Below are 26,946 nucleotides of genomic sequence, written 5' to 3' on the forward strand. Positions count from 1 at the left end.
TCGACTACATTCATCGCAGGCATATAAGGGGTACTTCCTTTGCAGAAGAGGCCGCTGGCTGCTCCTACCGGGAATTGCCCCAGGTAGCATTGGGTGCACCATAGGGCTTGGTTTACCTCCCACAGGTGCAACATTAGCTCCGGAGGAATCCCACAGCGGACACAGCAGACCTCCTCCTAAATGTTGTTAAACACAAAGACTTTATTAATCATTACATTTTTTAGCGCATTTTTACAAGCTAAGCTTTAGCAAGCAGGGGGTGGTCTTATTTTCATTCTTTTTTAAGGCCCCCTCTCAGTATTGGAGCGCTTTGCAGAGCGCCGCAGAGCCAGAGAATGCAGCCATGGAGATGCCAACACCATTGGAGGAGGTGTTAGGCCTGGGCTTGTAGGCCTAACCCTTCTTGGAAACAAAGGCTCATACAGCATGAGCCAGGCTGCTATCCCGATTGATGATTCAGAACCCAACCAGTAGATGGCGACAGTTATGCCCCAACCTATGCCCCAAAGAGCAATGGCGCCGATCTTGTGGAGCCAACGCCCTCTTCCTCTTTCTTTCATAGCCATGGTCATGACCACGAGATACGTCAGGGCGGTAACCGCCAGAAAGGCCTCGACGATTGCCGAGACCAGCTTCAGGGGGTTGTAGAAAACTGCAGCGACGTCGATTACCAGCCAGATGATCACCATTCCACCTTTTACTAGACCGCAGCGAGTAGAGTCGATGTGGATTCTCCCCAGGAGGTATGTAGCGAACCATGTCAGGGTAAGCCACAGTGATCCTCGATAGATGTTTTCAATCGCTGTTTTCAGACACCCTACAACCAGGGCCAGTATTCTTAGCGGCTGATTCATGGACCATTCGCCCATGCAACAGTAGAAGAACCATATGATCTCAAGGACCCAAAAGTCCAGGTCGGTTAAGCGAATAAATGGTCTGCATCTGCGTGCTGTGTCGGAGGAGTTCTGTAATGCTTCAGTTATACTCATTCCGAAGGTGGTCATGCCTGGAGTCACAATAGTTGTGGTGTTGGTCATACTCACTCCGAAGGTGGTCATGCCTGGGTGAGAAGTGGTGTTCATGCCTGGAGGTGCAATGGTTGTGGTGTTGGTCATGTTGGTCATCTTGGCTTTCTTAGGTTTATTCGTTCTTATTTCAGTATGAGGCTCTTGGTTCAGGTTCCGGGTCTGCAATGGCTATGGCGCTCCAGTTGTTCACCCTTTATAGGTGGGTGGACTCCTCCTTCCTTCGTGGGAGGAGTCCCTTCTTCACTTCTCCTTTTTCCTTCAACTTCCCCTTAAAGCACGAGGCAACAGTGGCTGCTACCCCGCCCTTAATGGCGGCACAGATTATTAGGCCCAAGATGACAATTCCAATTATCATCAACAAATAAGGCCAAAGCCAGGAGAACAAACTCCCCATCCATCCCTTTATGACCGTGAATCCTTCTCCAATCTTCCCTGCCACTTCTTCCACTACGATGGTTGCGGTCCCGACTATGGAGGCGCCCGTTAGTTCGATCCAACTGCACTCGTGTTCTCGTCGGCCGCTCCCGCAACTCAGCCAGTGTTCTTCTGGCTCGTAGCAGGTTCCGTTCCCGTAGAGGCGGTTAGCTCCTACCCATTCAAATCCTTTGTCTTCTTTACCCTCGCAGAGGCTTTTCCTGAAGGCGTGGCCCTCAGCTAGAAAGACTGTAGGGTCGGTTACTGGGGGAATGATTTGGCCGTTCACGTTTACTCTGTCTTTCATGCGATGGCCCAGGATTAGGTTGGTACAGCTGCTAGTCAGAGGCCCTGACCGTCTCCATTTCCCGTCTTTAGCCTTCACCCAGGTTACTTCTTGCACGTGGGTTTCATATTCTGCTCCATAGTGGGTCTGGCAATGGTCTTCCCATCCTGGCACAGACTCACAATGTCCCCCGGCCAGGCTGATGTTGCAGGTCGTGTTTCCTCGATTGCATTCCATCTTCCAGGGCCGCGGGCCCACATATGGTTCTGGTCGGCTCCAAACACCAGGCCAGATGTCTCTTTCTTTCGAGTACACTGTGGCCAGGTACTGATACTTCACCCAGTAGTTGTTGGTTTGAGTTAGACATGGCACCACCCATTCTAACACTTCATCCTTCTGTAGGCCCCACCAGGTTGAACTGTCGTCCCGGGTGTGGGCCTCTTTCCATGCCTGCAGGGTTCCTTTGATCGTCTTGTTCGTCTTCAGGCCTGTGCAGTCATATAGCCACGTTCCCCAAGCCCGATACCACTCTTGCCAGAGTGTGCATCTCGGGGAGGCGCCGTCGGCTAGATACTCTGTTCCGTTCAGAGCGATGAACATTTTGTTGGTCACACAAGTGTCAATCTTTTGGAAATCCCCTCTTGGGGCTGTCATCAAATCCTCGGGTTTCGGCAGCTTTTGTACATACATGTCGGTCGTCCTTGGTCCCAAAAGGCCGAAGCTGGCTCTGGAGTAACCCTCCGTGAAGGCTCCTTTGAAATGCGTTAGCTCGGTTATCCATATCCACGGCAGGGTGTTGTTGAGCCAGGCCTCGTGCCGGGCATTAGGTTCGGGTAGATAGATGAACTTATGAGCCTGATACTGTGGTTTGTTTACCGGAGTTATTACGAAGTAATTCTGACTTTCGCAATAAAAGAACACATTCCAGAAGCACTTATCTAGGAGAGGGAGCTTGTTCTTTTTACAATGCTGCGTCCATTTCCTGCTCCGATTTCTCCGAAGACTGTCACTTGACTTGAATAGTGGCAGCTGCGGCTGCCCTTCTTTTTCCTCTGGAACCGTCTCTGGAGCCGTAGGTTGTACTACCTCTTCTTCTTCTTCCCTCTGCTGCGTGACGTTCACGGCTCGGCTGGTGAGGTTGTTCCGCTGGCAGTCGGTGGAGTTTCCTAGTGTGGTGTTACCTAGTGGCCTCACTGGCCTCACTTTAACTTTCACCCGCTGTGGTTTACGTCGCGGTTGTGTGGCCTCACAGGTGAGATTGTAGTGTCCCCAGAACATTCCTTCTGCCGGTAAAATCATCAAACACGTATCATTGCGGTGGCTCGCTGCATAGGTTACCTCGGGTTTCCAGTATCCCTCGTTCCCTTGCTCTGACCATGAGACACATGCCCATGAACAGTACCAGCCTGGGACACCGTTTTCGGGGTAGATCCAATTACACTGTGCCCGTTTTTCTTCTTGTGCTTTCTTCATCATTACCGTAATCTTCATCTCCGCTCCTAGCGTAGATACTTCATCTATCCTCCATGTCGAATTCTCTATTACCTTCTGGAATTCGCCTGCCCAGTCTGTTTCTTCACCCGTGTCGTTGATTTTTGAATCGTTGATTTTCTGATCCCAGATAGTCATCCACGCGATGATAGTAGCTGTCAGGTTCGGTGGCGTCCCACCCCCTTCTTGGACTTGACGGGTTGCATTAGAGCCAACCTCAAGGTCCAACCAGGGCGAGGCGCGCTTCTGTCCAGCGAGTTGAGAGAGAACGATCGTTCCAGAGTCGACCGTCCAGCATGTCTGGTCGAACTTCTTTGTGGTAGTGTAGGACACCCTCACATGGGTGAGGGCCCATGGGATACTACCATAGTAGTACAGTATAGCCAGGACAAGGCATAGTCCTGTTAATACTGCTACTACTTTAGCCAGTAAGCAAAGCCATAGTCGTTTTCCATTCCGAGGTCGTTCACTTGATTGGTCCAGTCGCTTGCCGGGGCGTCTTAATGAGACGGGGGTAAAGGTTGAGGATCGCCTAAATTCATGAACTCTCCCATGAAGTAGTGGGAGATCCATGGTTTCGGATTCTGCAGTGCTCTGGTCGGTAGCACCTCTGGAAGAGGAGCTAGGCATCCGGAGCTGAGGCGCGGGGGAGAGTCAGGATCGCACTGACTAATCCTGCCCTTCAGTAGCTGGTGATATAGCACCGATGGGTATCGGCCAATGGCTAAGTCCAGCCCCCGCCACACCCATTGGTAGTAGGTGACGATTAAGGAGGGGGAGCAGGGGGGGGGTGCAAAGCAACCCTCGTTCACAGCATTATTTTGCCGCAGCCATGCGTAGATCTGTCTGTCCACTGGGTCGATAAGGATCCGGACTTTGGCAAGAGATGCGTATAACGGCTGACCGTCGTCCGTCTGGAGCTCCGTTACTTTAGCCCATGCTGCCAAGGGTTCGTGAAGGTTAAGCCGGCCAAACCCCGTAGTCCGTAATCTGGAAGGAGGCAATTCCCTCATGGTCAGGCATGGGTCCGGGTTCGGTGGGCCAAGGCCTGGCAGGCGGTAATGAACCATACGCAACTCTATGTCTTGGTTCTCAATTACACAGCGCGTGCTGTTTTTCACGTGGAGCGCTATGAGACGCCGCATGACCGGGCTGGTGGTCCAGATCACATTTTCACCCAGCGAAAGATCAACATAGTCGTTTTGCAAATAATCAGCATAGTTAGGACCCCAGCGCAACTTCAACCGCAGACCCATAACTGAAATGAAAACGGTATTCAGGATCCAGGGGGATTGGTCAGGACAAGGGAGGACTGGCTGCAGCAGCCACGGATGGGTCCGATTGACTCTGTCATATTGGAGTTGCCATCCTGTGCGAAAAGCAGTCAGCAATTCCGCCTTCCCGGGTATTGACAGGTCAATCGAGCGCCTATATTCGCCATTGCTGCAGAAATAGGCGCCAGATCCACAGAGGCCTTTTCGGTAGGCAAAATCGCGTTGGGGTCTGTCCAAAAAGACAGTTTCGTTCGGCAATTGCAGATATGGCCTTCTTTGTGCGAGGTGGGACTGAGAGACTATTGATAGGTCCCTGCAATCTTTGTTTGGTGGGTTTGGCAGCGACATGTTGACAATCAAGTTCCGTTTTTTCCAGCAGCTATACTTTTCTAAGTGCTGCTACTGCGAGGCTTTCCACCCCGCTGCAGTTTGCGAAATGACTTCCGTGCCCAAGCGGTCAAACCTTTTGCGTCTGCGCGTGGGTTTGGAGGAGGCTCCGCCTCATCCGCTCTGGTCAGCTCCACCCCGACGGAGTACACACCGTCGAATGGAACCATCACGGTTTTCAGCGTCACCATGACGCGCATTGTGCGGGTCTCCCATGTAGGCGTTGGCGCTCTGGACGCCCAGGAGCCCGGTATTTGCATAGCACCGTTTCTGCGCCATCCCTCTGGGGTGACCGTGAAAATCTTACTCTTTTCCTTGGTCCTGGCACCGGTATGGTGGAAGGCGTCCAGATCTGTGGTGGAATACTGGAGATTCGTGCCGCGAGCACCAGCTTCTGTTGGTACCGGGGCAAGCTCACGTATTGGCACATCAGGATCACAAAACACCTCCTCAATTAACTCGCGCCAGGTTGTCAATTCCCAGGGCCCCAGCCACCCCTCTCGTGTTGCCATCTCCAAGCGGCAATCGGGTAGGTTTGCTGCGGTGGCTGTGTACCCTGGGTCATCAGGGCTGCGAAAGACCCTGAAGGCCGCTGGGATCTGTACGGAAGACAGGGGCGGGTTGACAACTTCGGCCTGGCCTGGGCTGTATGGCCAGTTCCTTTGCACTGACTCCCACCAGGATCTCATGGGGACTTCACTACGGTTTCCACTTGCTTCTTGTGGGTCGCCGTCGAGTAGGCCCATAGATGGTGCCGAAGGTCCCCCAGTCGCTGCTTGTGATAGATCAACAGGAGCGGCAGCACCCTCACCTTCCCACGAGGCGGGTGCCAGGGTTTGTATCGGCTGAAGAAACTTTCTCACCTGCCATCCGTCGGCTGCTCCAGCTTGCACCAGCAGTCCATTCAGCTGGAGTACGGAGCAAGACGCACAGAGGAGCAGCCTGTGTCCATCCCATTGGCAGACACAGTCCTTAAGGTTCAGCTTTGTCCCCCGCAGATCCCACTGGATGACGAAGTGCATCCTTGGTAAAAGCGCTATACGACAAAAACCGCACACATATGCATCCAAAACCTTCACTGGTTTGTGGGTCATACGGTCAAATTCCTTTCGTCGTCCAGAGACACGGTGTGGTTTCTTGTTTCCGGGTCCCTGCCATGTGAGGTTAAGGGTGGTCGGCAGCAGGCAGACCACACAATCATTCTTGATTTCTTTCCATGTTAAGACTTCATTCTCTTCTGAGAGAAAGCCTTTCTTTGCATACTCCAACTTCTTCATGGCTCTTCCTGCCCAGAGCCCCGTAGTACTCCTTCTCATGTTAACCACCCCTTTGACATTGGCCACTCTGACAAAGGGTGGTAAAGCTTGTATGTGGGTGGCCATTTTTGAGTTCCTGGTTTTCTCCTAGTACGGAACTGGCTTCAGCTGCCCTACTCCTTGGATTCCTTTCTTCTTGAGTTGAACAGTATTACTGTCCAAAATCTTGACAATTATGTCTGATTTATCGTACTTGGCTTTGACTGCAGAGTTAGAAGCACCGACCTGAGCCTTGATCCAGACGCGCTGTCCTACTTGAAGTGGCACTTTTTGCTCAAGCTTGGGCTCTTTATCTTCGGAGCCCCGCCCTACTTCCTGCGATGTGAAGGGGCGGCGCATCAGCTCCTCCGCTGGGGAGGGCCTGTCACTTCGGTAGCGGTCGTTCAGGGTTTTTGCGATTTCCAGGGTCTTAGTGCTCCATTCTCTCGAGTTGGCATTTTTCCCAATCCAACTTTTCACCAAGCCAATGGTCCTTTCCACCACCCCGTTAGCCTGGGGGGTGTATGGGGGAGAGTAGATCCTCATTACCCCATGCTGTTGGCACCACTGGTCCACTTTTGCGTTGCGAAAATGCGTTCCGTTGTCGGTCCTGAGCTCTTTAGGCAACCCTAAGTAGCCACAGACTTGGTCCAGCATGCTAACAACACTGTTGCCATTAGCTTTTCTTACAGCTTTTGTGGTTACATACCCTGACATGGAGTCCACAAGCACCAACAGGTACTTTTCTCCACATTTACCCGGTACCCCTAAGGGTCCTGCCACATCCATGCAGATAGAACCCCAGGGTACGGTACTTTTAATGGTGAGTCCTCCCACTCTTTGTCCTCTCCTTCCTGCGTTGTATCGACCACACAACTCACAGTCTTGAAGGATTCTGCGGACTTCTTTTTCAGGAATCCAGAGTCGCTGCTTTTCCAGTTCCCTTCGTGTTGGAACGGTGCCTGCATGTCCAAGTGCTCCATGCACTGCTTGCACCACCTCCTTCACGTTCTCTTCTGGGACTACCCGTCCTTTGGGCAAATCTTCCCACTTCTCGATCCCAACAAAGACAATTTGTCTCATCTGGACGAAACGATCCACTTCTTCGTTTCCTTGCCAATGAGTTCCTGCTCGCGTGTGGGCCCTCTGGTGCACCACTTCGAGCTCCATTGTTAGCCTCAATTCGGCTATTTTTCTCCATAGGTTTTCGTGAGCTACTTTCTTGTTTTTAGCACTCTCAAAACCATTTTCTTCCCATATGGACAGGTCTTCGTTAAGGGCCTGAGCACAGTAATAACTATCAGTTATGACTCTAGCTCTTTTCACCTTTCTTCGCTCCAACTCGAGCAAACCTTCCAGTATCGCTGTCACCTCCCCGGTCTGGGCACTGCCGGGGACTTGGCCTCGTTGTCTGAAGCGCTCCTTCTCAGTGTGCTTGAGAATGAAGCCCCAGTAGGCTTTGTCGTCTTGTCCTTTTCGCGAGCCGTCGGTGTATAGAGTCCACTCTATCGGTTCGGCTGGCTTCTCGGCCTGAGTCGTCTTTTTCTTACTCACGGGTTGTGCAGGGCCGATTTCGAGGTCTGGGTCCAGTAGGATGTCCTCCCAACGTCCCCACCTCGCGTTCGTCGCCTTCGTGCTCTCTACCGTGGCTTTTCTTAGGAATCGATGGACCTGGCTTTGCGTGAGGACCCTGATGCCCTGCCCTTGAGCAAGATCTTTCAGGGTGCTCCAATACCTTGCCAGAACTGCCAACTCCTTCTCTTCTGCTGGATATTTCTTTTCCACGGAGGACAGGGTGTAGCTCCACAAAGTGACTATTCCCCCGCCCTCATTGCACACTTTTACCACTGCGTCGTCGTCGTTGCAACTGACCTCTGCCACCAGCTTGGTTGTAAGGCTTCGTGGCTCCAGCCGCAAAGCGTCTTTAATGGCTGTCTGGAGGTTTTCCAAATTGTTTTGATCCGTTGCGGTCCATTCCCACTTCTTGTGGGCGTCTTCTGGCTTTTCTTTTCGTAGTTTTACATACAGTGGTCTTGCATACTTCTGGTAGCTAGGGACATGGTCCCTAACGTAGTTGCAGAGCCCCAGCACCTGCTGTAGTTCGTTCAGCGAGGTTGGCGGGTCGATCTGCTCCACTTTTTCCCGGAATCCGTCCGAGAGTCCCAGGTCGTTGGAGACCTGGAATCCCAGGTAGTTCACTTGGAATCGTCCAAATTGGCATTTTTTCAGATTCAATTTCAAGCCTGCTGCTGTTAGTCGTTCTACGACTTTTCTCAATTTTTGCAGATGTTCTTCTTCGGTGTCATCTGCAATGAATACATCATCGATGTAGATTGTTGTCTCTAGGCCGTCGAGTATGTCCATCACGGCTGACTGGAAAACATTCGGAGAGTTTTTGTAGCCTTGCGGTAGCCGCTCCCAGACGTACGCTTTACCTTTGTGGGTGAACGCTGTCTTGCCTTGGGAGGCTTTAGCTAGCCTCAACGAGAAAAATCCGTTTGCCAGATCTATGCAGGATTTGTACCTCTTTAGTCTTAGTGTCTTCAGCGTCCCTTGGGGGTTGATCAGGCTGGCGCGGTTGGCGACAGTCCTGCGGTTGAGGGCCTTGAAGTTGATAACAGGTCTCCATCCTCCTCCCGATGACTCAGGCTTTTTGACTGCCTGTATTGGGCTGTTTGTGATGGGATTTGGCTCCTCGCGCACCACTCCTAGTTCGCTGAGCTCCGTGACTATCAGGTCCATTTCTGCAACGGCCCCTGGATTCAGGGGGTATTGGCGGACGGGCGGGTGTACACCCCCTTCTATGGTGTGGGTGTACTTCGCACCCATGTCTCCACAGTCATTTTTGAACCTAGCCACTCCGGCTTTGGAAAGTATGTCTTCTAGCGTTTCTTTTCCCTCCGGAGAAAGGTCGCTGTCTTCGATTTGTTGCTTGGTCACTTCTGGAACGTTCACTGGTTTGTACCACTCCGGTGATAACGATCCCATCTGGATTAGTTTTGCCCCGAGGACTCTGAGTCGCTGTTGTATTGGGGTTCGATTGCCTGGGCTGCTATGCAGCTCTTTTAAGTCTGTTATTGTCATTAAATTGTAGGGTCCTAGAGCCCATACAACTCCTTTCCAGACGCCAAACGGAATCTTTTTGATGGTTCCGTCGGCTAGTTGAACAGTCAGGTGTCCTTTTGTTTCAAGGCATTTGCGGGTCATCGACACTTCTGCACCAGTATCTACCTGATAGGGGATTCCATCCACGTCGGTGTATATGTCGTCCCCCACCCAATAGGCATGATCCACTGTGACCCGCGCCCGCTTAGCCATTACTTTCTCTGCCCTTCGCTCCCAGCTTCCAGGCGGGAGGCACGAAGGGCCTGTTTCTGTTCTGTCGTCAGCTTGTTGTAATCCTCGGAAGAGAGAAAACCGCTCTTGTTGGCTGGTGGGGGCCGTGGCCCCTCCTGTTGTTGATCCGGCTGGGCCCTGTGGTAAACGCCCTGCCTCTGGAAGCCTTCTTGCCTTGGAGCTCCCTGCTCCCTCTGGCTTCCTTGTGGACCCCGCTGAGGTCCTTGCTCTCGCGGGTAGCCTTGGTAGCCTTGAGAACCCCTCCGGAATCCTGGCTCACGCTCGTAGTTTTGTGGACTCCTCTGGAATCCTCCCGACTGCCTTCTCTGTGTCTGTGAAGGACTGGGTCCCTCGGTGGGCCTTGCGTTGTCATACGAGGGCCTGGGAGCCGGCGGCTTCGGCTGGTTTCCTTTTTCTCTTTTCTCTTCCAAGTGTTTTTTCTTCAAATCCCACTTTCTTACTGTTTCTTGGATTTGTTCGGTGGTACTTTTGCTGATGTTTAGGGTCACAAAATCGATGTCATTCATTAGGCCCTTGGTCAGCTTCCTAAGGACTTGCACACTTCTTTCCGGCGGAATCGCCTGTCGCAAGGCGTACCATGCCTGGGTGAGAGTTTGCCCTTTGTCTAAGCTTTTTCTTGCCTTGTCGATGTGTGACTCCTCGTCTTCGCAGTCTTCCAACACTAATCTTCGGTAGTGCTGTTCCGCGGTTTCTTCGGGACCCATCGGTTGGTCCGTCACATGAGCCAGCCACAATCTTTTCGCCTCATCGTTTGTGGAGCTAGCTTTTACCATAAGCCATTTCTGCGTCAGGTATTCTTGCACCGATTCTTTTGGGTCTCGGTTTGTCACCATCGCCTTGATCTTTTTGAACTCACCAAAGCTCTGGGTGGAAGCCCGCATCTTTGTTATGCAGTCATTTTCTTCAGCGGTGGTGGGGCAGCTGCTTCGTGCGAGGCCCTGCCCTTGAGGTGGCTGTTCGTCCTCGCTGCCCGAGATGTCTTGCCTCCGCGCTTTGTCTTCCTCCGCTGCCAGCTTGTAGGCTGCTTTCTTCAGGCGTCGCAACATGACGTCGTACACGATTGTCACAAAGCCTGTGCGAAAGTTACCCGTCAGCTCCGTGGCTGTTGCGAGGGAGCCGTAGGTCGGGGTCATTAGAAAATTCGCCCATTCTCTTTTTGTCGCGTAGACCATTGTTCCTTTCATTCCTTCGAGGTCGTGCAGCCATATTTCTGGAACATCATAATTTGTTTGACCGACCTCTGGAGCATAGGCTTTTCTTCCGTCTTTGGTGGTCATGGGCCCGTAACGATCGTCTCGGGGGAATTTCAGCGAAGCCGTGCACACTGAAACTAGGGGCAGCGCGTTCTTCTTGCCTTTTCTGCTTCCTATTCTCAGGTCGGTCATTCCTCCCGGAGCATCGTATTCGATGGAGGTCAGGCTTGGCGCTGTTTCTTCTTCATCTGAACTTACATCTGCGGCTTCTTCCTGCGCCTCTCGTTCTGGTTCTGCTGACGGCGAGGCCGGCTGAACTGGTTCTGGCGTTCTCTGTGGAGTCCTCGGACTCTCCCTGGTCCCGGCGGGACCTTCGAACCTTATCATGGGCGCTTCTCCTCCTCCGGAGTAGCGCATTCTCTGCATGCCGACGGACTCTGCTGGGCTGGTGCTCCTTCGTGGTGGTCTGGTCGGCTCAGGGGATTCCTCTTCTGTCTGCACCGCTACTGTCCGGGGAGAGGGGATCGGAGTTCTTCTTTCCTTTTGTGGTTTTTCCTGGCTTGAGCTGACCTGTGGACGTCGCTCCTCCCGTCCTGAGGGACCGGGTGTTGATTCCTCGTAGCTCCTCTGCTCGGTCCTGGTTTCTCTCTTCAATCTTACTGATTGCGGGAGCCGTGGCAGAACTGCTTTCGCAACTGGGGCGTTCTCGTCCTTGTATTCCGGCGGTCCTGCCCTCCAGTTGTTTGGCCCCTCCGTTTTGAAGAGGGGTCTCAGTATTCTCTCTTTTCTCTCTTGGTATTGGGCCACCGAGGTGACTATCACCAACTCGCGGATTTTGTTCCACCCGTGAGGAGCGTTCATCAGGAGGTGCAGAATCCTCATTGCCGCTTCTTCTGCTACCTCCCATGGTAGGTTGCCGGACCTGGCGCCGTCGTTACATATAACGACTCTTTTGAAGGACAATTCACTTGCTCGGGTGACACCTTTTTCTAATGCCTCCTCTATGCTGTCCCGATAGGCGTCTTGATCTTCGCCATCCTCATATCCTTCGATCGGTACGTGTAGCACCGCATAATGTCTTGATTCTCCGCCGCTCGTAACCACCACCTCCTCCTGTCTTTGTCTGCATCCCGGGAGGCGCACCTCAAGTTCTTCTTTGTAGAGGCTGCCTGCCTCTCTTACCAGATTCTTTCTGAACCGGGAGATATGAGGCTTTAGATGTGAGTTGGTTAAGACAACCAGTCCATGGCTGTCTATGTCCCAAGGCTCTCCGAAGTGGTTATATGCAGTTAACCCTGTCTGGTTCGCATATTTTTTGGTCCCCTCGGGCATCTTTTTCAACTTTTGAAGATGGTCTTCTGGGTTCGGGGAGTGAACGTGTCTGGTCTTACCCCTAGCTTTCTGGGGCCGCCTCGGCTCTGGGCCGTTGTAGTCCCGCAGGACCTTTTTTACTGCCGCGGCAGCGGGAGTCCCGGATTGCATGGAGGGCGGGAGCAGTTGGTACTCGGCGCTCCTATCCAGCGTTGAGTCGTCCCTCGGTTCGTCCTCCTCTGAGATCTCCCCGTTGCTGCCGCTATCCTGTTTGTCCCCTATGTCGGATTCCGAGGACACCCCCGTGGAGGAGTCCGTGTGCACCGAGGTCCCTTGGATGCTGAGCTGATCTTCGTGGGGAGCCGTGTGGTAACTTGGTTGTCCGGCTATCCATGCCGCTATGGCTTCTCGCTCTTTTTCACTTTCTCTGTAGCGGGGGGTGGCCTTTACATTCTTCTGTATAGTCACTGCCCCCGCTACAATTTCTGCGGCCAGCATCTTTACGACTGAGTCGTAGTCTTTTGACGGGCTGATTACGGTGACTATTTTTCCTTTTATGACTTTCATCACTTCCAGCCACCAACGTAGCCATTCTGTTATCTTCGGTTTGCTTTTCGGCGGTCCTTCACACTCTACTACTGCCACCACCAGTCCCGACTCAAGGGCAAGGGGAGCAAGATAACCCCCCTTATCTTTGCAAATTGCTTTTACTTTTTCCCCCACCTTCGCCGTATCTGCTTCTTCATGCAGCTCGGTCAGGTGTTGTTGAACAGATTTGTCCCAGGTGTCCCATCCTCTGCCATTCAGGATGATCTGATGTTGGACTTCGCTTCTGCGTTGGGCCCCTGGATACGGCATCGGTGTCGGTACTCCCGATGTCGCTCCGTGTGGTTCAGCGTCGTCCGTCTGCTGGTCCGTGCTGTCGTCTGCTGCCTGGTCCGGGGTCGATGGCGCTGGCACGTCCTGCTGAGGCGTCTCCGTCTGCGGGCTGCCTCCGTCGCCGTTGGGTCCTCTCTGCTGTCCGGTGGCGCTTCCTCCATCAGGGCCGTTGGCTCGTACCGCTGGGTCGCCTCCGCCGCCATCGGATCCTCCGGGCGATTCGTCCATCTTGGACTTTGTCTTTGTCTTTGTTGTCTCGAGGCGCCTTCCTCCCAAAGCCTCTCGTCGCGCGTTGAGGAAGGGATGGGATCAGGCTCTGGTCCCTCTACAGGTCGGGCGAGTCTGGTCGATGCTCCCCGTCGCCTGCGGATTCTCCTGTGTTGGCCTGTAAATACCACACACAGCTTCGATTCGTGGATGTCTTCGCAATCGGACTTCTTCGAGGCTTGGGCAGCTTTACTTTCTACCCCAACGCCTCACCTCAGGTTTTGTCGTACACGAACGACAGCCTCTCTTAGCTGCCGGGGTTCTTCTTTTGGACTCAACGTACTCCTTTTCCGTCGAGCCCCACGTTGTGGGCGCCACGTGTTAGATCCTGGGTACTTCTGGCCCGATACGGGGCTAATTACTAACTCAGCTCTCTATTAAAAGATTCTCGAGCTGGTGTTCTTGCGAGGGAACTCGCCTGGCTCCGCTAACTGCCGTTACTCCCGACGTCTACCCTGCTTCCTCCGGTCAGAGCGCGCTCGGCCGAGAGACCAGTCCTGGCCCCGGGCGCTCACACCAGTCGCGTCGGTTATGGCAGCTTCCCTCTTATGGATCCGCGCTCTTGGTAAATGCCAGGTTAGGTTTTAACGGCTAGGATTAATTCTTGCTAAAACCGTAAGGGGTTGTTAAGTGGATTCGGTCTCTAGGATAACCTTTCAGAACTCAGTTGTTAGACATACAATAGCTTTAACTTTTTACTGTCACGAGGAACTCTTTACTACTTCGGCAAATTAATGCACTTGAGGATTTCACTTTAAATGCAGATTAGATATTTATTGCAGGTTATATTTAGTTAGTTTGCAGGGGTTACAGCTACAGCTCACATAAAATGTCACTACACATGATTAGTCAATTTAATTATCTTCTTCGATTATACTCATTAGTTTTAGTCGCCGAGAAGGCTCGGTTGGAGCTGGATGTCCAATGGTGCGATGAAAAGAGTTCTTTTGGAGTTGTTAGGAGCGAAGGTCAGGCCTGACCCTCGATCCTTCCGCTCCGCAACGGAGCCCGTTCAGCTGTTCTCAAAACTCAGTACAAAGTCTTTCTCAGGCAGCTGCGGCTTTCTCAGTTGTCCAGATGTTAAGAGGCGAGCGGTGGGGAGAGTTAGAACCTTCGTCTTTTAATCTCAATGTCCACGAACAGAGGTCTCTTTTCCGTGAACAGAGACGAAGTCCTCAATACATCAGCTGCAGGCTTTAGTATCTTCTTCCGATGCGCTTGGTACGGCATCCGCGATGAAATCCCAGCTTTGCTCTTTGCAAGCATGTCCTTATATTCCTCATATGGGCTGTGATCAGCCCCCACCTGTTTGGTCCATTACTCATCCCCCCTCCCTCTGGAAAGGGCGTTAAGCCGAACATTGCCGGTATGACTCAACTATTGCATCAGTTTCCAGAACTTTCCTTTGACTACACCCAACATCTGGTCTTGATTACAGCAATGTCATTCTTGCCCAATACATTTCATTTCAGCTCCAACCTCACACAGAACACACAGAAACATTCATTACATTTGTTTAAATCACTTCTATGCAGTTAAACATTTGTTACACAATTGATTTAGAACATTTCGTTATATTATTCATTCATGTTATCTGTTTGATTATACTCCAACGTTGAATATATGCTTTGCGCTCTTATAGCCTGACTTCTCTCCCTTGAATGTGTCGACATGTTACCGTGGCAGCTCTGAGAGGTCAACTCTTCTTGACAATACCTAATAGGCATTACTCAACACTCAATCGACCATACACTGCCGTGATTCCACAAATAATCGCACACAGACCTCGTCAGGAAAGATCTATTGATCTTATTGTTTACAGTGTACGCCTTGTGCGAGCACGGTCCCTAAGGAAATGGCGAATTCTTGTGCTACAATTGAATCGATGTCTCCCTGAGATCATCTATGCTGCATGCAAACCCATACACTGCCACTTCTGCAATACTGGTACACAAACCTCATCAATTACCTCAATTTGACCTCCTCAATTTATTTTTTTCAATTAAAATTCTCTGGATGGATCTTCGTTTTACAGTGTACAACATTGCATGAATGTGGTCCCCTCTAGGAAATGGCGTTTTGCAGTCTCCAGACACACTACAGTCACATCAGCGTATTTCAACAACAATTCTATATACTCGATCCAAATCTCAGCTTGCAACTTCGCATAAATCAACAGTGTGGCCCGGAATTCAGTCTTTCAGACCGTCATTGGTCAGCGAACCGAAGCTTTCGCCACGGCTGTGTAACCTCCGAACAGTTATCAAAACTTACACGGTGAACACGATGCCAGTTTATAGAACTTACAATCCTTAATTTCTGTTAGATCCACTCACACACATGTACATTCTATGCTACAAAACCCCCACTGCTGTCATAACAATCCTGTCACAATGCTTCGTCAATTTATCTTTAAAAATTTAGTCAAAGCAATTCATACTCACACCCGGTACTTCTGATCAATTCAATTTGGTTTTTCCTACATACAATTCTGCAGATTTCATTTAAATAGGCTCTGCGCTTACCTTTTGATTGCAGCTGCTTTGATCAGTTTCCCGAGGTGATAAGAATCGTTCCGGCAGGCCTCCGGAATCCCCAGCCTCTCGGGAAAACACCTGTTGTTTTGTCTGTTGACAGAAGAAAAAGTCCGTCACGAGATGTCTCTCCTACTGATCGTTAAAGCCATTCTCTGGTACCATGTTGAGAATAAATCTCATGTTGAGGAGAAAACTCAGGTGAACAGACTTAGGTCGAGGCGTTTAGCTCAATTCAAGCAATAAGGTTTATTTGTGACAGAAGTATTATGTCCAGCAGTTAAACGTGCACGGACCTAAAAAGTTCACTCTGTAGGAGCGAATGAAAAGCTAGAAGGCGCTTAAACAGAGTGCGCATGCGTTCATATATTAGGTCCTCCTTTTGGAGCCTATTGGTCAAAGCAATAGTAGGAGGCGGATTTGTTTTTAGCATTCAAATAGCCTGATGGAGCACTGAGCATCTCCGCCCACACTGGCTCACGTCCGGGATCCGCCTTCTCTGGAACGTCAGTGTGTGAGATGTTGATTCAGCCGCATATTGTTATGTTCGGCCAACTAGATAAGCTAGGCGCTAGATATGCAAGGGCGCCTCTTTCTATCTCTAAGATGGAGCAGGCAGTTGAGACTGGTTCTCTGTAAGACTATGTGACATTTAACTGGGGCAAAAGCTATCCTTCAGAGTTCTAGTAATTTCCACTTTGTTCAGGCGAGTGCGAGAGTGCCCCACCTGGCGTTTTTGACCTTCTTGTACTAGAACTCACATATCCGCGTATAAGCTGTGTTTAACATTGAATGAATGTATATTTTTATTTACACACCTTTGGTGATGATTAGGTCCAGAGTGTACCCCCTGTTGTGGGTGGGTCCTGTCACATGCTGAGTCAGATCATAGTTATCAAGGACACCACATAGTTCTATAGACTCTCTGTCCTGGGGATTATCAACATGGATATTAAAATCACCAACAATAACAACACAGTCAAAATCAATACAGATTACAGACAGCAGTTCAGTAAACTCATCAGAGAAGGTTGCACAGTATTTAGGCGGTCTGTAAATGTTTAGGAATGAAGCTTGAGTGGAATTCAGAGCCACATATTCAAAAGAAGTAAAATGACCAAAGGACATCTGCTTGCATTGAAGAGAATCATTAAATAAAACAGCAACTCCACCTCCTTTCTTATGCGCTCTTGTTTCACTCATGAAACTGAAGTTGGGAGGTGTTGATTCAATAAGAACAGCTGCACTGTTGTCTTGATTCAACCAAGTTTCAGTTAAAAACAAAATGTCCAGTTTGTGCCGAACAATAAAATCATTGATTAAAAATGTTTTTCCTGACAGAGACCTGACATTTAATAAAGCTAAGTTTAATGTGGTTAAAGCTTTCTTTGCCCAATTTATTTGGACAGGCTGACGAGGAATGTATGCTAAGTTTGATAAGTTTGCATGTTTACTCTTGTTTCTTCGCAGCCTCACCTTTCTTTTTCTATAAACTTGCAAGACAGGAATTGAAACGGCTAGCTGCATACAGGGCCCCGACTTTTCCTGGAGAGAGTCATTGGTGTCATTAGCCTTGTAGCCTGGACCCAGAAGATATCAATTATTTCCTCCATCAGGTAGGGGAGACAGAGGACGGTTGTAGAGCCGTCGGGGAGTGTGAAGAGGTGTGTGTTTGGTTCCAGCAGTGACCAGCTTTTTTATGTTGTCAGTGAACTCCAGGTGGGGGGACGATGGGGAGAGTGTGAGAGAGGATTGCGATCCAAAGTATGGACCCGAAGTAGGTGCTGGGGAGGGAGGTAAAGACTCCTCGTCTAGGAAGGGTGGGGAAAGTGGGAGATCGGAGGCGAAGGCGGTCCCTGATGATGAGGTTGGAGACTGTACTCACACTGTACACACACTGTACAGGCCACTCTACACAATGAACATACTGTACACACACTGGACTTACACTGTATTCACCCTGTACAAACCTTTACACAGTGAAAACACACACTTTGTATGATATGATGTACCCTTCAACTACTCCTTTAACTACTCCTTTAACTCCCCCTTTAACAACTCATTGAACTACTCCTTTAACTACCCCTTTAACTACTCTAACTAACCCTTTCACGACTCATTTGCTGACTCCTTTAACGACTCCTTTGATGACTCCTTTAACGACTCCTTTAACATTCCCTTTAACTACTCCTTTAACTACCCCTTTAACTACTCTAACTACCCCTTTAACTACTCCTTTAACTACTCCTTTAATTACTCATTTAACTACCCCTTTAACTACACATTTAACTACTCCTTTAACATTCCCTTTAAATACTCCTTTAACTACCCCTTTAACTACTCCTTTAACTTCTCCTTTAACTACCCATTTAAATTCTCCTTTAACTACTCCTTTAACTGCCCCTTTAACTACTCATTTAACTACCCCTTTAACCACTCCTTTAACTACTCCTTTAACTTCTCCTTTAATTACTCATTTAACTACCCCTTTAACTTTCCCTTTAAATACTCCTTTAACTACCCCTTCAACTACTCCTTTAACTACCCATTTTAACTCCCATTTTAACTACCCCTTTAACTACTCCTTTAACGTCCCCTCTAACTACCATTTTAACTACTCCTTTAACTACCCATTTAACTACTCCTTTAACTACCCCTTCAACTCCTCATTTAACTACTCCTTTAACTTCCCCTTTAACTCCCCCTTTAACTACTCCTTCAGCTACCCCTTTAACTACTCCTTTAGCTACCCCTTTAACTATCCATTTAACTACCTCAGGGTCTTCCCCCGGGAGCTGAAGGAGGTTTTTGCCCCATGGCGTCAGGAGTGCAGTAATCGAGGTCGACCAGACATCAGCGAGCGTCTCATCAGCGCCTCGTTGTTCCTTCGCTTCCTGTGTCCGGCGGTGATGTCGCCGTCACTGTTCGACCTGATGCAGGAATTCCCCGACGAACGATCTGCTAGAACTCTGACCCTCATCGCCAAAGTCATCCAGAACCTCGCCAACTTCAGCAAGTAAGTCTGGGCTTTTATTTTGATGAGGCTTGGGTGCTTTTACTGTGAATGAACCTTGAGTGTGATTTTTGTGAAATACTTTGACCTGTCGGTGAATACCTGTATTCTTTATTTACCTATTTACTCGAATACCTGTAATTGTAATTGCAGGTGCATGTGTACTTTTAACTGTGAAAGGGATGTGTACCTGTATGTGTTACCTGTATATGTTACCTGTACGTGTTACCTGTATGTGTACATGTACATATTACTTGTACGTGTACCTGTACATGTTACCTGTATGTGTACCTGTACATGTTACCTGTATGTTTAGCTGTACGTGTTACCTGTATGTGTACATGTACATATTACTTGTACGTGTACCTGTACATGTTACCTGTATGTGTACCTGTACATGTTACCTGTATGTTTAGCTGTACGTGTTACCTGTATGTGTACCTGTACATGTTACCTGTACGTGTTACCTGTATGTTTAGCTGTACATGTTACCTGTACGTGTTACTGCTTACCTGTGGCTGCAGGTTCGGGACTAAAGAGGAGTACATGCTGTTTATGAATGACTTTGTGGAGCGTCAGTGGAGCAGCATGCAGCGTTTCCTGCAGGAGATCTCAAACCCTGACGGACTGAACCACACCGCCGGCTTCGACGGATACATCGACCTCGGCCGAGAGCTGTCCAGCCTGCACACCCTGCTGACCGAGCTGGATCAGGTAACACACCTGATCAGGTGACCCAGGACTTTTTTACCTTACCAGTTCTTTTCATATTTCCCTTTCTGTTTCGATGAAACCAAACAGATACAACATGTGAATCAGTGAGCTTTAGAGGAGCTGACAGGTGGATGTTTTTACCTTCAGACAGAGTCAGGCTAGCGGTTTCCAGACTTTATGGTCAGATAAACTAACCCCCTGCTGGCTATAGCTTTATATTTAGGGGGCAGACCAGAGAGTGGTGACAATCTGACATCTGTCTCTTCCGTACCTGTCTGTCTCTCTCCAGTCGAGCCTGTCGAAGCTCGGCCCTCTACCTCGGATAATCAGAGAAGTGTCAGCGGCTCTGGCTAACCCCGGGGGCGTGGTTAATCCCGGGGGCGTGTCCGTGTCATCTCCAGAGCCTCAGCGTGTGGTGTCCCCGCCCCCTCTGTCCCCGGCACCCCTGTCCCCACCCCTCTCTCCTCCTCTTGCGGCTTGTAATCCCTCTATTGGCCTGCAGGGCAACGTCGGACTGGATGGAGGGTTAGTATCATGTGTCCTGTTAGCATTAGCATTTAGCTCGGTTCATATCAAATACGTCTATAGACAACGCACAACATCATGATTCACCAAAGTCACACAATCACACAATAATAATGTAATAAGACACTGTAGTAACACACTGTAATAACACAGTGTAGTAACACACTATAGCAGGGGTCTCAAACTCATTTTCACTCCGGGCCACATCAGCATCACGGTCGCCTCAAAGGGCCGGTTGTAACTGTAAGACTGTGTAAATGTAACTTCTCCTAACATATTGGTAAATAACTGTCTCTGCATTAGATTATTGTTTATTCAACTGTAAAAATATTGTACATGTAGTTATATAAATGTAAACATATATTGAAGCACATTTCTGTTTTTATAACTTAAATCCTTTTAATTTAGGGTTAAGGAACCCACATGACTCTATCAAAGATCAAACTATCAAAGAAAATAGCAAAGACAAAAATCAAACACATGTTATTACATTAACTTTGTTCAATGCTTAAAATCCTTTCAGGGGTGCGTTTGCACAATCCGACATGAAGTATTTCATGTGTTTTTAAAGCCACGTTTAAAGTAGTCGTCAATGTACTCACAATACATTTCCATGTCAAATGTACAGTAACCAGCCAAAGAGCTGCTTCTGTGTTTAAGTATCATCATTATGTCTTTCTATCATAGTTTTGACTTTCTATCTCGGAATTATGACTTTCTATCATAATTATGACTTTCTGTCTCATAACTTCGACTTTCTATCTCATAATTTCGACTATGGGGATATTTTTAATATCAATTCTAACTTAAAAAAACCAACAAAAAAAAAACCCTTTAACCCTAACCCTTGTTTAGAGGAGATGCACTTATGACTTCTGGTGACGAGTAGTTCTCTTGAATATGTTGAACACACTTATTGTAAGTTCGTTTGGATGAAAGCGTCTGCTACATGACTGGAATATAATGTAATGTAACACACTGTAATGACACACTGTAGTAACACATTGTAATAACACTGTTGTAACACACTGTAATAACTGCAATAATGTGTGTATAGTTTGGTGGACTTCACCAGACTTCCATCTCCGACTCCAGAGAACAAAGACTTGTTCTTCGTCACTAAAGGATCCAGTCTGCAGCCGGCTTCAGGTGACCTTTAACCTTCTTAGAGCTGACCTCAGTGTGTGACCTTTGACCTCAGTCTGACCTCTGATGTCACTTTCTGTAGGTGTGCAGGGTTCTCCGGCGGCGAGTTCTTCGTACTCTGAGCCCAATGAGAATGAAGCGGGTTTTGAAATGACCAACAGGGGCCAGAGGGAGGGGCCCGATCTGACCAATGAGAGCCGCAGCCTGTCTCTGGTCGACCTGCAGGACTCCTCCCCCAGCGACGGCCTTGACGACTGTCAATGGCAGCGCAGGACGGGGCTCCTCCCCCTCTCCTTCCAGAACCCCGTGTATCACATGACCGCCACGTCGCCGCGACAACCGACGGACGCCACGCCCTCGGACGGCTCAGGGGGGTCGCAGGGGACAGAAAACGTCATGGCAACCAAACCGGCATTTCTTACCCAGATGTCTGTGGGGCTGGCGGGGGGGGAGAGAGGGGGGGGGGTGTCGGCCATGTCGGCCATGTCCAGCAGCAGCAGTGGAGAGGATTACTCAAGACGAGCTCTGTCTGAGACCCTCACAGGTAAGACCACCACCAGGATCCACTGAGATCACCTGATCATGTGACCTCATCATGTGATCTCATCATGTGACCTTATCTCTGTTGTTCAGTTCCTCCTGTTTCTCCAGCTGGTTCTCAAATCAGCTTCGTCCACGTTTGTATATCTATATATATATATATACATATATAGCATGTATATAGACATACTATATATGTATATATACAGTGTATATGTATTTATATATATTAGGGGTGTAACACTAGGCGTATTCGTATTTAACGGTTCGGTACGCATGACGAACCGAACAATACGTTTGAAACACGTTTTTTTTTTTAAACCTTTATTTAAGCAGGTAGTCCCATTGAGATTAAACATCTCTTTTGCAAGATGTAAGTAACAATACTACATAACATTAAGGAGCAGTTTTTGTTTTTTATGCTTATGTGTCGCTAAGAAGACACCCCAGAAGATGAGTCACTCAGGTATAGTTCCATCATTGTTCAAAGTCAAAGAATAACTTTATGATGTTAGTTGTAATGAATAAATATATTTAAAATCAAGTACATTTCTCTGCATTTATAGTTTTCTACTGTACCGAAACGTACCGAACCGTGGCTCCACTGTATCGTACCCAACCGTGAACTTTGTGAACCGTTACACCCCTAATATACATATATATATACTGTATAAATACATATATACTGTATCTATACATATATACTGTATATATATACAGTATATATGTATATATACTGTATATATATATAATGATATATACATGTTCAGCTTTCCTGATGATGCCACTGTTGTTGCTCCTCCCCCTCAGGTAGCTCCGCCCCCTCTCGTCAGACCTCAGGTCCTCAGAGACGCATCGACCAGCCTCCTCCTCCCTCCTCTGCTCCTCCTGGACCTCCTCGAGGTCGCACTCCTCCCAGCATGCTTAGTGGCAGCGGAGGCCCCACCTACCCTACTCGCCCCGCCTCCGGCAGCATGATGTCATCGAGTCCTGATTGGCCAAGCAGCGGCCAGTCGCGCCTCAGACAGACGTCGTCGTCGTCTAAAGGAGACAGTCCCGAGAAACAAAGACCTGCCGCTAAGGTAACGCCTTAACCATGGTGACCCGTTCTGACCTTTGACGTGCAGTAACAGTGTGTGTGTGTGTGTCTGTGTGTATAGGCTCAGTCTCCCTGTGCGTTGGACCGGACGGCCGCCTGGCTGCTCAACATGAACTCTGCATCATCCTACGGAGAGACGGAGGAAGACCGCCATGACGACGCCCTCATAGAGAAGGTAAGAGACTACAGGTCCTACTGGTTCTACTAGTTCAACTGGTCGTACTGGTCCTACTGGTCTCACTGGTTCTACAGGTCCTACTTGTTCTACTAGTTCAACTGGTCGTACTGGTCTCACTGGTTCTACAGGACCTACTGGTTCTACTAGTTCAACTGGTCGTACTGGTCCTACTGGTCTCACTGGTTCTACAGGTCCTACTTGTTCTACTAGTTCAACTGGTCGTACTGGTCTCACTGGTTCTACAGGGCCTACTGGTTCTACTAGTTCAACTGGTCGTACTGGTCCTACTGGTCTCACTGGTTCTACAGGTCCTACTGGTTCTACTGGCCTTACTGGTCTTACTGGTTCTACTGGTTCAACTATTTCTGCTGGTTCTACTGGTCCTACAGGTTATACTAGTTATACTGGTCTTACTGGTCATACTGGTCTTGCTGGGTGTTAGGAACGTAAATGAGCCTTATTGAGTTGTCATAAAATATGAAAAACTAAATTATTGACATCAATAGAATTATTAATGTCAGTAAGATTATTCACAATTATTAATAATAATAGGGCTCCACCCTGAGAACATCAGGGGCATAAGTCTCATAATTAATATTCACTCACAATGTCAATAGTCAAAGTGCTATTCCACATTCAGAGTGAACAGTGAAGGTTTGATATCAGCTATAATCACATTACACATGCAGACAGCTGCTCTTTAAAGTTTATTATTCATTACTCATTAGAGTTCCCCAACGCCCCAACACTCGTTTGAGTTCCCCAACACCCCAACACTCGTTTGAGTACCCCAACACTCATTAGAGTTCCCCAACGCCCCAACACTCATTTGAGTTCCGCAACGCCCCAACACTCATTTGAGTTCCCCAACACCCCAATACTCATTAGAGTTCCCCAACACCCCAACACTCGTTTGAGTTCCCCAACACCCCAATACTCATTAGAGTTCCCCAACACCCCAACACTCGTTTGAGTTCCCCAACACCCCAATACTCATTAGAGTTCCCCAACACCCCAACACTCGTTTGAGTTCCCCAACACCCCAATACTCGTTTGAGTACCCCAACACTCATTAGAGTTCCCCAACGCCCCAACACTCATTTGAGTTCCCCAACGCCCCAACACTCGTTTGAGTACCCCAACACTCATTAGAGTTCCCCAACGCCCCAACACTCGTTTGAGTTCCCCAACACCCCAACACTCGTTTGAGTACCCCAACACTCATTAGAGTTCCCCAACGCCCCAACACTCATTTGAGTTCCCCAACGCCCCAACACTCATTTGAGTTCCCCAACACCCCAATACTCATTAGAGTTCCCCAACACCCCAACACTCGTTTGAGTTCCCCAACACCCCAATACTCATTAGAGTTCCCCAACACCCCAACACTCGTTTGAGTTCCCCAACACCCCAATACTCATTAGAGTTCCCCAACACCCCAACACTCGTTTGAGTTCCCCAACACCCCAATACTCATTAGAGTTCCCCAACACCCCAACACTCGTTTGAGTTCCCCAACACCCCAACACTCATTAGAGTTCCCCAACGCCCCAACACTCATTAGAGTTCCCCAACACCCCAACACTTGTTTGAGTTCCCCAACACCCCAACACTCATTAGAGTTCCCCAACACCCCAACACTCGTTTGAGTTCCCCAACACCCCAATACTCATTAGAGTTCCCCAACACCCCAACACTCGTTTGAGTTCCCCAACACCCCAACACTCATTAGAGTTCCCCAACGCCCCAACACTCATTAGAGTTCCCCAACACCCCAACACTTGTTTGAGTTCCCCAACACCCCAACACTCATTAGAGTTCCCCAACACCCCAACACTCATTAGAGTTCCCCAACGCCCCAACACTCATTTGAGTTCCCCAACACCCCAACACTTGTTTGAGTTCCCCAACACCCCAACACTCATTAGAGTTCTCCAATGCCCCAACACTCATTTGAGTTCCCCAACACCCCAACACTCATTTGACTTCCCCAATACCCCAACACTCATTTGAGTTCCCCAACACCCCAACACTCGTTTGAGTTCCCCAATGCCCCAACACTCGTTTGAGTTCCCCAATGCCCCAACACTCATTTGAGTTCCTCAACACCCGAACACTTGTTTGAGTTCCCCAATACCCCAACACTCTTTGAGTTCCCCAACCGCCCCCCACAGTCGTTTGAGTTCTCCAATTTCCCCGATTTTATTGTATTGTATATATTGTGTATTTTCCATACTTAATATTTTTATTTTATTGTGTAACATCATTTGATGCTGCCACAGACAAATTTCCCCTTGGGGATGAATAAAGTATATAATCTATTTTATCTAATAATCACCGCCGGCCGTAGGTGAAATCCTCACTGGACCCTCTGCAGTTTGCATATCAGCCTCATGTGGGGGTGGACGACGCCATCATCTACCTGCTGCAACGAGCTCAGTCGCACCTGGATGAACCGGTGGCTCTGTGAGAATCACTTCCTTTGACTTCAGTGCATTCAACACCATCCAACCAGTGGTGCTGAGTGAGAAGCTGCGGGTGGTGAACGCGTCCACCGTCTCCTGGATCACTGACTACCTCACAGCAGACCACAGTTTGTCCCACTGGGCCGTGTGCTGTCTGATACGGTGGTCAGTGATACTGGAGCCCCACAGGGAACTGTTCTGTCTCCCTTCCTGTTCACCTTGTAGACTTCCAGTACAACTCTGTGTCATGCATCTGCAGAAGTTCTCTGATGACTCTGCAGTGGTCGGTGTGTAAGGGACGGACGGGAGGAGGAGTACAGGGCAGTAGTGGAGGACTTTGTGGAGTGGGCCGGTAGAAATCACCTGCGTCTGAACGTGGCCAAGACCAGAGAGATGGTGGTCGACTTCAGGAGGAAGACGACGACTCCACAACCGCTGAGAGTTCTGGGAGAGGATGTGGACATGGTGGAGGAGGACAAGTACCTGGTGTCTCCATCGACAGCAGACTGAACTGGAAGAACAACATCAACGCTGTGTACAAGAAGGGGAGAAGTCGACTCTTCTTCTTGAGGAAACTTCGATCCTTCAACGTGTGCAGCAGGATGCTGGAGATGTTCTACAGTCTGTTGTGGTCAGTGCACTGGACTCCTGTAGTCTGCTGGGGGAGCAGCATTGGAGCCGGAGACACCAACAGACTGAACAAACTGGTTAAGAAGGCCGGCTCCATCATTGGCTGCAAACAAGACAATCTGGAAGAGGTGGTGGAGAGGACACTGAAGAAACTATGATCCATACTGGATAACCCGGACCACCCTCTCCACCACCTCCTGCAGGGACAGAGGAGCACTTTCTCCAACAGACTGATGCAGCTCCGCTGTCACAAGGACAGATTCATAAAAACATTCCTGCCCTCTGCCATTAGACTTTATAATAAATCACCTCGGGCCAAGTCAAATACAAGACTGTAACACTGATACACTGTTGTTGATCTTGTGCACTACTTAGTTAACTTAATACAATTATATTCAGTGTATATACTGTGCATTTGTATGACTTTGTTTTCTTAAATGTAATAGGTCCTGCTCTGTTATTTTATTATATTGTATATATTGTGCATTTTCCATACCCAATATTTTATTTTGTTGTGTAACCCTGTTTGCTGCTGCCACAGACACATTGAATGAAAATGAATGAAGTACATTTCCTTCCTCCGCCTTCCTTATTGGTTTATTTGAACGGGACAGTGCACATTAATAAAAGCATTTCTGCAAATGTGCCAGAGTTAGCCAAAAGGCTATTTTTCATCTGTAGCTGGCTGCCTGGATGCTAACAGGTAACTGTGTGTAAGTTCTAATAATAATGATCGAGTCAAATAATATCTGAAACTGCGTGCGTGTGTGCGTGTGTGTGTGGGTGTGTGTGCGTGCGTGTGTGTGCGTGCGTGCGTGTGTGGGTGTGCGTGCATGCGTGTGTGCGTGCGTGCGTGCGTGTGTGCGTGCGTGCGTGCGTGTGTGCGCGTGCGCGCGTGCGTGCGTGCATGCGTGTGTGCG

General features: G+C 49.0%; 1 protein-coding gene across 1 annotated transcript in view; it reads left to right on the top strand.

The window, feature by feature from the left end:
* Window positions 1–26,946, top strand: part of dab2ipa (DAB2 interacting protein a) — a 55,991-nt gene that overhangs the window by 21,020 nt on the left and 8,025 nt on the right. The window contains exons 8-14 of the mRNA XM_079270614.1: window positions 18,496–18,732; window positions 19,254–19,443; window positions 19,733–19,968; window positions 21,026–21,117; window positions 21,197–21,658; window positions 22,465–22,736; window positions 22,815–22,928. Coding sequence (XP_079126740.1) covers window positions 18,496–18,732; window positions 19,254–19,443; window positions 19,733–19,968; window positions 21,026–21,117; window positions 21,197–21,658; window positions 22,465–22,736; window positions 22,815–22,928 — 1,603 coding nt within the window. The remainder of the gene's footprint in view (window positions 1–18,495; window positions 18,733–19,253; window positions 19,444–19,732; window positions 19,969–21,025; window positions 21,118–21,196; window positions 21,659–22,464; window positions 22,737–22,814; window positions 22,929–26,946) is intronic.

Source organism: Melanostigma gelatinosum (assembly GCF_949748355.1).
Source record: "Melanostigma gelatinosum genome assembly, chromosome: 6".
Classification (NCBI taxonomy): domain Eukaryota; kingdom Metazoa; phylum Chordata; class Actinopteri; order Perciformes; family Zoarcidae; genus Melanostigma; species Melanostigma gelatinosum.